At 36.0% G+C, this 13,335-nt stretch overlaps 1 protein-coding gene across 1 annotated transcript in view; it reads right to left on the reverse strand.

Moving 5' to 3' along the window:
- Positions 1-474: 474 nt before the first annotated feature.
- CEP192 (centrosomal protein 192) overlaps positions 475-13,335 on the reverse strand; it is a 72,450-nt gene continuing 59,589 nt past the window's right edge. The window contains exons 51-56 of the mRNA XM_077190284.1: positions 12,506-12,601; positions 10,885-11,004; positions 7,046-7,167; positions 6,018-6,141; positions 5,450-5,508; positions 475-966 (exon numbers count right to left, since the gene is read on the reverse strand). Coding sequence (XP_077046399.1) covers positions 828-966; positions 5,450-5,508; positions 6,018-6,141; positions 7,046-7,167; positions 10,885-11,004; positions 12,506-12,601 — 660 coding nt within the window. The 3' untranslated portion in view covers positions 475-827. The remainder of the gene's footprint in view (positions 967-5,449; positions 5,509-6,017; positions 6,142-7,045; positions 7,168-10,884; positions 11,005-12,505; positions 12,602-13,335) is intronic.

Below are 13,335 nucleotides of genomic sequence, written 5' to 3' on the forward strand. Positions count from 1 at the left end.
ACAGGCCAATAAATGCAGAGAAAAGGCAGAGGTGGGATTCTACCTCCCATCCTTATTCATCTGGTGGCAGATACTGAGGAAATGGAATTGAACCAGTAAGCAGCCAGGCTTACATCATTTCTCAAAGTAACATCATCTTTGTGTGACTTTCAGAGACAGAATACTGGGTAAGATGCATAATTCTGGAGGGCTGAAGGCACTATTGGTCATGTTAAAATTTACATTGTTTTCACACTGTTAGATTAAAAACAATGCTTATGCCTGCCAATGAACTGTGTAAAAAGGTGGGGGCTGACTGTCAGATCCCAGCACTACCTCATGGAAATGTGATATAGATCAGCTTCTGGACTGCAACACCTACCCCTGTTCCTTCACAGCCCCCCAAAAATTTAGCATTGTCTAAGAGAAGGCAGCTTGATCCCTTATGTACAGCAAAGAATCCTCTGAAACAGACAGAAATCAGGCAGAACCAACTGTTTACAAATAGATTTTATTTCTGAATTTACAATGTTTAAAATAAAATATATCAGTATCTAGCTATTTCTAATAAATGCAAAAATACAAAACTTCCATTTTCTTTAAAAGTGCAGAAACATAAATTATAAAATGGTAACTTTACAATATACAATGTTATTTCTCACTGTTTTTACTATCAAAACAGATTTGTGAAACAAGCACCATAATTTATCTTACAGAAGACTTTTCATCAAAGCAGCATCACAGGGCAAAACAAGTAGGACATTAGTATGGAAATGTAGTAGCAAATATTTTAATATTTTAAATAATATAAACTGTTATAAATTCTTATAAACAGATAAAAAACAGTTCTATTTTTTTCCAATAGCTTTACCATATAGGCGAATTTTAATTGGGCCATATTTGCTTGTCAGCACAACAAAGACATCTTCAAACATTCCTTCTACCTTTGGCTTGAACTGGACTGGCACAGCAATGTAGTGACAGGATCTAAAAAGGCAATTGTGGGCATAAAAATTGTTAATAAACAAGTAAATACTACCTGACAGACAAATTCTTGTCTAGTTTGGATTTTCACCACAATGGTATACTGGATGTGTACCAGATCATCAAGTTTAGTTTTATAGATTTGATTATCTATTTTTCTTCTGAAGGACTTTGATCTTCAAGGTCATTTTTGCCTTCTGATTATACAAAGTAATACAATACTTTATTGCTGCTTGTTTACCTTGGTAAGCTTGGTCTGCCTCTTGGCAATAATGACAGTGCATAAACTTTATTTAGAGCAAAATTACTACATTTCTTCCCTTCAAACATCACACAAGTACATTAAAATTCCCAACTCTTTTCTGAAATCCATGCATTCGAAGCTACTAAATTCTATTACTTCTAATTGCCTCCACAATAAGAAATATTTTGCTGAATTATTGTAAATCAGTATGTCCATCCTCAAACAGCATTTTAGAAATTTTACACTGTTTTTACATAATTCCTCTTCTATTTGGATTACATAAAAACATACCAAATGTAATGGGTATCTGTATTAATTGCCAAAAGCCTAGACTGAATTACTTAAAAATATAAGCTGTAAAAGCAGTAGCTGAAAATTCTGAGTGGCAGTCTATTGGATTCCATGGCATCCAATAGAAACATCCAGCACTGAAACAGGTGGCAGTAACAGGCACAAACTGAAATAAGGAATTATGAACACCCCCACTTAGTAGGAACAGAAAAGACAGCTTTGTTTGCTTTTACCATTCCTTCAATTTCCTTTCCTTAAGAGTGTATAGTATTGTCCAAAGTCCTCTGGAATGTGCTTATTTCTCCTACTTTTTCTCAGTGTTCCTACCTTCTCATACTCATTTTCTCTGCACTAATTCAAGCTATCATAATCAGTCTATGATTTTATCCTTCTACTCTATCCCCTACCCACATCTGAAATCATAACACCTGCCCTACACACAATTCTCATTTGCTAGTATCATCCTTAGTGTTGAAGTAACCACACCAGCAATTTTTTTTTTAACAACATCCTGGTCAATCAAATAAGAGTACACACATTTAGAATAAAGACTGGGAGGGTAGTGTATTTTTTCCATCAGGTGAATACAAAAATAAAGTACTAATTGTACATCCAACAGTGCACCAAAGGAACACAACCAAATCAGTTTCATGTCTCATACTCGACTGCCAAGTGTTGTATAACAAATCTGGCAGTGTCTGTCTTTTTAACCATCTATGATATACAGGCTGAAGATATTCACTCAGCTCATTTTAAAAAAATCAATTTTTTTAAAGTGAAGGACATCAGTATGACTGTTTAATCTGTAACATGCATTATGTTGGAAAACATAAATTTTAGTAGGAATAGAGTGTGAAGCTGCATGTAAGTAGGCCACCTGAGAATTTACTGAAGTAAAAGTAAACTTAGTAGAAAGCCAGAAGAGATACAGAAATCTGTATCATCTCCAAAATAATATAGGTATGCTCCCTGATACATTACATAACACTTACTCAAAAAGAACAATATGACCACACTCAAATGTACACTTTATCAAAAACTTAACAGTAAGTTAGGTATTGCTCTTTCAAAAAGATGGCCAATCTGGCTGGCAAATTTTAATTTCCAGAATATGCACCATATGGCCTCAATGGTACTGAGGCAGAGCAGTTTCTTAGCAAATGACAAGCATATTAAATTCCTCCTGATCTCTAAATTTAGGTGTCCATTGGGTGGGTCTAAACACATTACTGTTCTTCCCTAAAAGCAGAGTAAGTCAGACATTATGTAGTCTGTTTTGTAATTCTCACAACTGTGATAAGACTCATCACACTTGCTTCCATTTCATTTTCTCAGCTACAAGACTGGAAAGTTCAGACTCCAGATGTAACAGCTCTTTGGGCTACTCCATAACATAAATATTCTCAGAAATTAGGCAACGTGGAAGATTTTTCTCAAGTACAGTAATCAAAAACTATAGTTTCAGGACAAGTAGAATTCTGCTGCAGTTAACTCTTTTTCTCTTAAAACACTCCTTTCATTTCAAACTTTCCACTATGCCAGCACCTCAGTTAGTCTCTGATTAGTGTATGGCTTTTACAGGTTGTTGCACCAGTTTCAAGCGCTATTTCTGAGAAGTCAGGCATGTCTGAAGCCTGCTTCACAGACAAACCAATCCTCTAATCCTCAAAACACAACACTGCAACAAGTTGAAAAAGAAGAGCATGGGCAGTTAGCCCAGTTTAAGCCATAGTAACCAGATGGTTCATCAATGAACAGTGACCATTGACACCCAGAGGGGTGGCTACTGGAAACAACCATAATAAGTGAAAGGAACAACTCAACAAACAGCTTTACCTTTTAGTAGTATCTGGAAAATATACTACCCTGTAATCAGATGGCTTCTGAAAGCAATAAAATTGGGACACTTGTGTTCTCAAGCTTTAAGTAGGCATAGCAACCTGGCAGTCCTTCCAGAAACAAACTGGTCATTTTTTTAATGCTTAATTCATGTGTTTGTATCACTTAAGAGTCATATTGTTAAAAGTATTCTCCTTGCAGTAAAAGAAATTCTAGTCTGTAAACAAATAGAACTCTTTTGGGTGTAGATTGCAGACAGAATTCCACAGCAGTGCTGTGTACTGGTACTTGGGATTGCATAATCAACTGAAGAACTGGCAAAAGCACTACACCAAATTCTGAATGCCAAGACTCTTGATATTACATACAAAGTTTCACTTTCTTTATCAAGATTTAAAACTTAATTATGCAGAATTACTTTTAAATTTGGCCCTCAAAATTAAGAGTATCCAATAGACAATGTTTAGCACATTATAATTTTTTGGCAAAAAACTTATAGGTAGATAGTAATTTCTACTCTTATACTCTTATTTACAGACTAATATTCCAAGTTCCTGCAAAGAGTCTTCTCATCCAGTTTTGAACATTACTTCCTCAGATGCCCAAATTTAGAAGGAAACAGTTACCAGTGGCTTTACTGATATCCTTCTTGATGCTAATCTTGAATAAAAGCCATTTAAAACACTTTTAACACTTTTTTAAAAAACATCTATCCAAGTCAAGCAAATCTTCTGTGTTTTATGCTCATAAATGGGAGAGCATTATATAGACTTCAGAGAAATTATTTTTTTTAAGACAGGAAAAGCTGGTACTTACAACAGAAGAAAAAATTGACAAAGTTACGAGGAAAAAAATAGTAGACTGACTTTTAAACTTGTTAAGTCTACTTTAGATAAATGCAGTAGGAGTTCATAATCTCATGCAGAAAATATACCAAATAATTTCTACAGCATTCCTCAAAAATATTTCTGAAATATCAAGTGTTTTCTAGTGAAGTTACTAATTTTTTGTCAAGGATGACTAAATCAAGACATCCTGTCCTTTGTGTGCTGCTGTACAGCCTCAGACAGATCTAGCTAGTTGTCTTTATTTGAATAGATGTTATCCTGGTCACTACCCCCAAAAAAATCCTTTTGTGCCATCTCATGTGAAATATTTAATAAAAAGATGACATTTAAATTGAAGCACTAACACAAGCCTAAGAGGAGTTACAACACTTGGCACTGAAAAGTGGCCTTAAGAATACCTTGAATACCTCTGGCTAACACCACCACAGCCCTGTCTCTGTGATAAATGTGGAGCAGATTAGGAGGCAGAATATCTAACTCCATTTACAATTTGCTCCCAATTTCTGCTCTCTATAGCCTTAGCTTTCCTGTGTTTAAAATGGGAACCTGTTTAAACACTGAGAATGTATGCTGCACCACTTCCAATGAAACAGTTGCATTTCTGCTCCCTGAGAATCCCACTGTTGCAGATGAGCATGTGAGATGCTGCACTTCTTGAACAGATGACGAATACTACTGGCACATGCTTGTAATGAACTCCACAGATGACTGGGTTTATTCTCAGGGACTGCTATCCCTAACTCAAAAATTTCTTTTATGCAGGTAAAATGCTGAAATAGTTGGTATGACCAGACAATTCCAGTGGCTGCTGAAACCTTGTGTTTGCAGAGAACCTTTGATGCAGCTCTGCAGGTTTGTCAAATTAGAAGCATGATGAAGACAATTTGCTTGGTCTGTTGTGCAGAAAGTATAAATGGAAGGAATGACTTGATTGTGCACAGCATGCCAAATGGTTACATGAAGCATTAGGCTTAACATTAAAAGCAGCAGCACTGTTAGAAACAATTTGCAGGGAAGAAATTGGCAGATGCGGAAATAACTGTGTGGGCTCATTCTGCTTCGAACAGAGAGTACAGTTGAACAAGAAAAAAAACAAAAACCAACCAAAAAAGCCTCACAACCCCCTCCCCCCCAAACCAGTAACCATAAACAAAAGCATCCAGAATATTTTTTAGCACTGTACATATATAGAAGATATTTATCTTACTGAATTACTTGGTAAATTTTTTTGTTAGGAGAAAATGTTAGCATATGCATTACTCACCTTAGAGAGTATTTCAAGTGCCTGATGTAGAAAGGCTCCCTGGGACTTACAAATTTCAGCTGTAATTTAATACAAAATGCTTAAAAGTGCACTATATTTAAGTCCATCATATTCAATTTATGACATGTGTAAGATAAATCAGGTCATTTACAAATACAGCTTTACACAGACCCAGGGTTTAAAAATACAGAATGCCCACATTTGTGAACAGTAAAGAAAAAAAACTTACTTCAATATTTTGAATTAATTAAAAAAATTAAAATCAGCAAATCAGAACAATAACAAACCTATGCAAAATATGATCTACCATACTTTACTATTATAATATTACAAATACACTCAGTTATTTTATTATTTGTAATATACTATTACAAATACACTCAGTTATTCAGTCAGACAAAACAGAAAAATTACACGTCAAAATTCTTCAAATATTGATTTTTGGTACTAGCAAACTAAGACATGTACTATTGAAATCTTTGTCAAGAGTAAAAGAGAAAAAACCAGTGCAGCTGAGCAACTGAAAGGACTGACAAATATCTATTTCAGATGAGTCTGTCAGACTTACCACGTGTGTTGTACGGGAGTTATTCCGCAAGTGCACCTTTAATGTGCATGCTTCCCCAACTCTGGTTAGAGGAAAAACGTAGACATCTTCTGGTGCATACACCCCTTGAATCACCTCTTTTTGTCTGATTTGAAAAAGGGATTTAAGATATTAACATTTCTGACCTGTATGATCAGGGTATGTTGATTGCATACTTGAAGTACAAGTGTATTTTCTGAGAATAAATCAGAAAAAATAGAAAGATCCAGAAAACATCAACTCTCTCACCTTAAGTTTTGTAGGCAAGATAATTTAGCTAGAAAGAATAATGAAAGTATCACTCTGGCATAAATATACAGGAATTTCCTTATATGTACTTTCACAGTCTGAATTTTTCCCCCATATGCTTTACCAGAGACCTAGAGTCTTATTATCAAAGATTGCAGATTTGACCAAATGTTTTACTTTCCTGCCATATTCACATCACCCCGTTGTAAAAGAACTGACAATCAACTTAAGACTGAACAGCAAGGTTAAGACATGCACTACTGTGGTTTTCTCAGAATTGACTTCGTAGTCAATTGGAGTGTCCAAAAGGCAAATACATAAAAAGCATAGACAAAATTCTACTGCCAATACCATTTCATTCACCACAGAACATTGTAGTTAGACAACTTAGAAACTCAACTGAAAACAAAAAGCATGGAAGATTGAATAATACAAAGCCACCAAGAGTTTTTGGCAAGTCTGTTTTTTATAGCTGCTTATTCTAACATAGAATCATAGGATCATTCAGGGCAGAAGACATTCAGATGGTTTGTAGCCCAACCTCTTGCTCCAGTCAGGGTCAGATGTGAGGTCAGAGCAAGCTGACCAGTTAAATCCTAAAACCATTTGAGGACAGGGACTGCACAGACGCTCTGTGAAGCCTGTTCCACCCCACAGATGTCCCAATGGTAAAAAAGGTTTTGGTTGTGGAGTTGGGTTCTACTCCCTGACCCTTTTGCCCAGCTGCAGACACACTCTTGTCAGGTTTTGTCCATACATACCTTATTCTTTTTGGTTGTCCGTCAGGGTAAGCTTTCCTTTCTGGTGTAACTGCAAGCTCAGCTTTTTTAAGGGCACTTGGAGAAGATTTCACAACTGGTGTTTCATTTTCTGCTTTAGTACTCTATTGGCAAAACCAGAGAAGATTGTGAACTTCAAGTTCAAAAGTACTTAAGTATTCAGGAATGTAAGTCATCCCCCTAACCCAATCCAAGACTTTTTATTTCAAGAATAATCTTTCAGGAGCACGAGAGTCTGGATCATCAAGATGGAAGCAATTAGTTAGGAGGACTACATCAACAGGCTTCTGTGCTTTACAAATACTTATTTATTACAAGACAGTTCACAACAAACTAGGAGTGCAGGTGGAATCTCAAAAAGGCTGCAAGCAACCAAGATTTTACTAAAAGCCAAAAAACACCTCACTTCCTCTGCAGATATTATGCCCACATGCCTCAAGAACAACCAAGTTGGCAAAACAACTGCTCAGAAAGAAGGAAGACATAAGTCAGCATTATAATCTGATTCTCAAGACAGCAAAAAGCTTGGTAATAATTTTGTACTATGAACAATACATCCTTCTCAAAGATAGGCCTCTCCAGAGAGGGAGAAACAGATAATGCACTATATGGTATTTTCTGCATTCAGAAATTAGGCCAAAATATTTATCATCACCAAGACCCCCATTTAGGGTATTCTAACACAGGGAGACCAGATCACCCAACGGGAATAATTGAACAAATAAGCAATTTCAAATTCTGTGTTGCTTAGTGAATCTTGCCAGATATTCTTTGGAGTCCCCTTGGGTCACAACATCTTAAACAAAGTTAAAGAACCAAAAGAACCTCCTACACTTATGGTTGTACAACATTATGTCAATTTTTGAAATGGTGCTGACGTTTTAGACAAGCAGTTGATTCCCTGACGCAGGGAAGATGAAAAAAATAGATTCATCTTCAATAGAGCTGCTATGACAAACTTGTCTTTTAGACATTCATTTCTTCTATTGAAAGAGCTGCTAATCAGTCTGTCAGAAATAGCAGCAGCCATAAAAAAAATTCTTAATCTTATTTTAAAGAATATATTTTTCAGTTGCAAATAACCCATGAACCCCAGTAGAACCTAATAAAGACAAGAAGGGATTTGCACATGTGTCCCATTTCAAGAGCTTTTATTTTTCCACACAGTGAAAAACAGTGGCCATCATGCCTCTGTTATCATTCAAATTCTAATTTATCAAAAGGCAATTTGACTGCATGAGAATAAGGTACATTATGGAAAATGATCAGAAGTTACCCCAGTCTTGATAAGGGCATCTTGAAATACTGATTGCTTTACCACAGCCTGTACTGACTTCTGCTATTTCAAATGAGAGCAGTACATTAACACTCCAAATGGTTACAATTGAGTGCTGCAGTTCCAAAGACACCTCAGGAACACAGAAATTTGTATAGCTTGAAAATTGGAATTATTTTTCTCACAGAGTTTAAAAAGGTTTTCCCTCTTCTCACTTCTGAGATACACAAAGATAATGAAGCTCTGTGCTGCTGATACTTTCAAACTTATTTATTGTCACTTATGTACATTATTTAACTTTTTAAAGTACATAAACCATGTAAACTAAAAAATGGCATGCATGCAACATTTGTAATATCTTAAAAAATAGCAAGGGTTCTTTATAAAGTCCTCAATTTTCTACATGCTAAAGGAGCAGTCAGGACTTTGCTGCTGTCTCAGCCTCGTGGCAGGTGCTTGCCAGTTCACCCAGAAGGGACTGATAGTTAGACCCAAATACCAGTCCAAGACTCCTGTGCACAATATTCATTTTCAGCTCAGTGATCTTCAAAGAGCCCCCAGGAGCAGCTCCCAGCAGCAGGAACAAATGTTCCTCAGGAAAGGACAACACTAAGTTTGAATGACCAGCACTGAGAGGCTGGGGCTCAGAGCACACAGAGAATCCCTCCTTCCTCTGTCTCTCAGACTGCTTTCAGAGACATGATGAGCTGAACTCCTGACTACAGTTTCCAATGGTGAGGACTGCAAACACATGTAGACCATAATCAAAATTACAGTCAATTAATTTGTCAGGAAAAAGATTAAAGTGGTAGGTGCCACTGATTTTCCTAACTTAATGTTGTTCTTTTAGTTCCTTCCTGAGCTCTTTCAAATTTTTCATTTCTTCTGAAGTGGTGCTATAAATAAACATCACTCAGTCACTCTGAATGACAGTCAGTCACTCTTCCCCCTTTATTCTATCAAAAGTCACACTAACCACAGCTGTAGCCCCCTGCCTCAGCAAAGCCACCAGATTCCAAGTCCTTTTCAAAGTTTTAGTAACACTGCCTAAACTCTTGATCCCAAGAAGATAACAGATTATGACTCACTTCTCTTGCCTTCTCAACTAAAAGCTGCAACACTCTAAATGTTCTGTGTTGATCCCTTTTCTCAACAGATGTTCCCTACCTAGTTGATAAATATAGTACTTCCTTTTCAAATCTCTGAAAATGATCGTGACATGCATTTCAAGTATTTTCTACTAACTTTTTTCCCATGTGCAGAGATGCTATCAAGATCTAATTGTTAACAGCTCTGAAAAAAATCAAGAACAAATCTGACACAGTAGTAGTTTGAAAACATTAATATCAAGTCATGCAGCTCAAAGATTTACACAACTCTGACAACCAGTCACGTTTTAAGAAGAGACTTCCTTAAAACTCTAGAGTTCTGTTAAAGAATTAATCTTCTCCACACTTCAACTAGCTTTAAAAAGACAAATGATTTAGATGTTTTCCTCATTTTCAGGAAAATTATGACCAAAGAATTTGATGAAAGTTTAATAAAAAACCCTCTAAAACCAAACATTATACAGAAAAAAAATCAGAAGTCGTTTAATATTAAACCTTTTTACAAGTACTCTTTCAACACAATTAATTTGGAAAGAACAAGGAACCTACAAAACAAATGTAAGAAGGATAAGTAAGGTTCTTACTACTGAAGCATGCTTAATACTCCAAAGAAAGATGCCAAATCTTTGAGTGGACTTCTGAGAAAAATCAAGTCAAACCTTCTAAAGAGGACAGCAAAGCATATATAGCAATAATGCCATACTCAATGTACAAAGCTCTTCAGCTTATTTAACTAATCATTGTAATTAATTCTTCCTTATGATAATAAATCCTCTGTCCTAGGTAAATTCCTCTTGTATAGATGGGATAAAAAGCAAGGTAAGGAGAGAGAGCACAGAAAACCAGATGCAACTCCCAACCCACTTCTTCCAAGCCTTACCATGAAGTTTGAGCTGAGGAACAAACGGGGAGCAAAGGGAAGCTCAAACCCAGTTGCTGCCATGTATAAATTTCACAATTATCCCCACCTACATTGTTACTCTGATAAAATACTGAACCAGGTTTTATTAGAGACACAAATACCCATTTCCAGGATGGATATTTGAAAATTCCAAAACTGCATTGATTTATGTATTATAGCAAAGGTCAGTTACTTCACTACTTATTTACAAAAATAAAACCAGCGAGCAAAAAACCAAACAAAACTGATAGAAATACCTTTGTCTACAGAAACAATTCCCCTAGAATGTAAATTTGTCTCTACTGTCTTTGAGCTAAATAAATTTTTATATCATGAATGGCAAAGGATAATGCATTATCACATAAGGAAGAGGAACATAAGGAAAAAAATACAATTTAACCCAGCAAAAATACTACCAGGGTTGAGTTTTTTTGCAGAATATACCAATGTATACATGAAAGAGAAGTGTATAGTAAAATCAAGATGTTATCAAAAATTTATGTTCGAACAGTGTTTATAGCTTTTATATACTCACATTTCCAGAAAGCTGAAATTTTAATTTGTGTTTCCTGCTTGGATTTCCAACTGAGTAATACTCAAGGTCCCAGAACTGGGAGTAATCTCCTTTATCTCTAGGTGAAAAAATTACAGCAACCTACGAAAAAAAAAACCCCAAAAAAAAAAAGGCAAATTTTGCAAACACTAATAATCTTCAGGACCTTCACAATTTAACCTGAACAAAGTTATGGTTCAATTTAACCTGTACAAAGTTATGGTTCAGCCAGCACAAAATTTACACACTACAGAACACACATGGCACACACAGGTGATCTTGCAGAAAACTATACAACTAGCTAGTCCTCCTCTGCCAGCAAGTGGAAAAAAATGGATGAAATATGTTGTACAAGCAATTTTGAATAAACTTGAGTTCAGATAATCTGCTTTAAGCAAAGTCAGCAAATGTTGGCACAATTATTTCTGTTAGTAAAATGGAGAGAAAGGGGACCAGAAAGGGAAATATGTGCACCTGGAAAAACTTCCTTCATCTGGCAACTAAGTTGTGAAGAACTTACCTCCTCCAGCTCCAAATCTCTAATTCCTGCACTACAATTATTAGAAAGCCTAAAATTTAAGCCAACTTGCAACCTATGAATTTGATCATCCTTAAAGGTCACCTATGTAACAAAGGGTTGTCTCCATATAGTGCTGTACCAGGTTAATTCAAGAATAAACTTCAGAAGTGAGGTTGAGAGAAGAAGAGAAAGAGAGCAGCAGATTAAAATAGATCACTACAATTATATCTCATTAGCCAATCATAATATCCACTGCAAAAAACCCAGCCAGTCACTATAGCACTGTACCTTATCAGCTCCAGCCCACAGCCTGGCATGCCAATGATGTAAATGTTATTCAAATAGGCCTGAACTAGGATTGCTAATGCAAATATCATCGTTTAAACTGAAATAATGGCTTGCAATATTATGAAATTACTATGAAAATGGACAGGAATAAGTTTTTTATTCTTGCAAATAGATTACAAATTGCATCTCTATGGAAATAATTATCCATAACAATGAAAAGATAGGTTTTAAGGAAGATGAAAAGATAAAACTCAAGTAGCATTATGAGAGAAGATGAGGGAGGAAAGACCCTTACCAATCCATTCAGTCTATCCTTGCATGTGCTTTATAATTGTGGTTATGAAACCCTCTACTGGCCAGGAGATAAAATTGCAAGTCAAATGAAACCAACTTTAGGAGCAGACAGCTGTCCCTGAACAAGTACAGCAAGAATGCTTCAAGGAAGGGAATCAGGTGCTTACACCAGTTTTGTAAGAACCCAGGATTATTTGCCATTTTCTTCTGGAATTTTACAAAACATTTAAAATAATTTTCTCTTCTGAAATAATTTGTCCTTAAAAACCCCCAAAGAGTAACACAAACACACCACCACTTTGAAATCAAACTACTTTGATTGCATGAATTCTTAGAATTAACTCTGCTGAATTAGGCTGATGCAGAATATCTGACACACTCCAGAGCCCAGTATTGAAAGGCCAACATTTCATCATTATCAAATAAAATTTATTTCTCATTTAAGATCTTATTTTGCAATTGAGATACATTAATATGCCTGAAATATTTATAAATGTTTACCTTCTCTTGTTCATGAACTTCAAGGGTACCAGAAACATGGGAAAATCCAAAAGCAGAGTAAGGAACCCTATAAACAGTGCCACTTCCATCCACACCCTGCAAATCAATTGATGAGTCAGATTTGAAGGGAAAGGAAAAAAATAGCCTGAAACCACACAATACACCCACACATACACCCCCCCTTGCAGAAGACTGAGGAAAATACACCCAATTAAGGTACTTTTAAGAAAAGAATTGAAACTGACTCCCTAAAAGCAAATTAATAAAGACTGAAACTACCAAATCCAGTCACCACTACTGACTTACAGTTCAGAGGTGGTGCACTGGCTACAACATGACAAACTCAGTCCCACGGGTACTGGTAAGGGTGCTATATAACCATTTTTCATCATTTCACAACAAAAGAGCATAATAATAATTCTAGCATAAAATCAAAAATCATCACAGCATTTCAGACTATCAAAAAATAGGGCAGCATTTACAAATATCAACAGCTAGGCAGAGGCAACAGCACTGTAATTAAAATATCCTTGACCTAACTCAAATTTCTACAGAGATACCACGTACAGTGCAATGTCAGCAGCAAAAGCCTGGAACAAGACAAGTCTGGCATTCTGCAGCCAAAAAGAGACACCAATCTTTCATTTATGCTTGATCACTTAATGCAGTCTGGATGGTGACACTGTATGAGCACAAGCCAACCCTGTAAAGCAGTAAGTGAAGCAGAAACTGTACCACAGAGCACCGATTGATTCATAGTCAGGGAGCACATCAGGGATGAAAAAAAGGAGCAAAACATTTCCCTGATATGAACAGAGGAAAAAAACCTT

The sequence above is a fragment of the Agelaius phoeniceus genome, chromosome 1 (assembly GCF_051311805.1).
Source record: "Agelaius phoeniceus isolate bAgePho1 chromosome 1, bAgePho1.hap1, whole genome shotgun sequence".
NCBI classification, from domain to species: Eukaryota; Metazoa; Chordata; class Aves; order Passeriformes; family Icteridae; genus Agelaius; species Agelaius phoeniceus.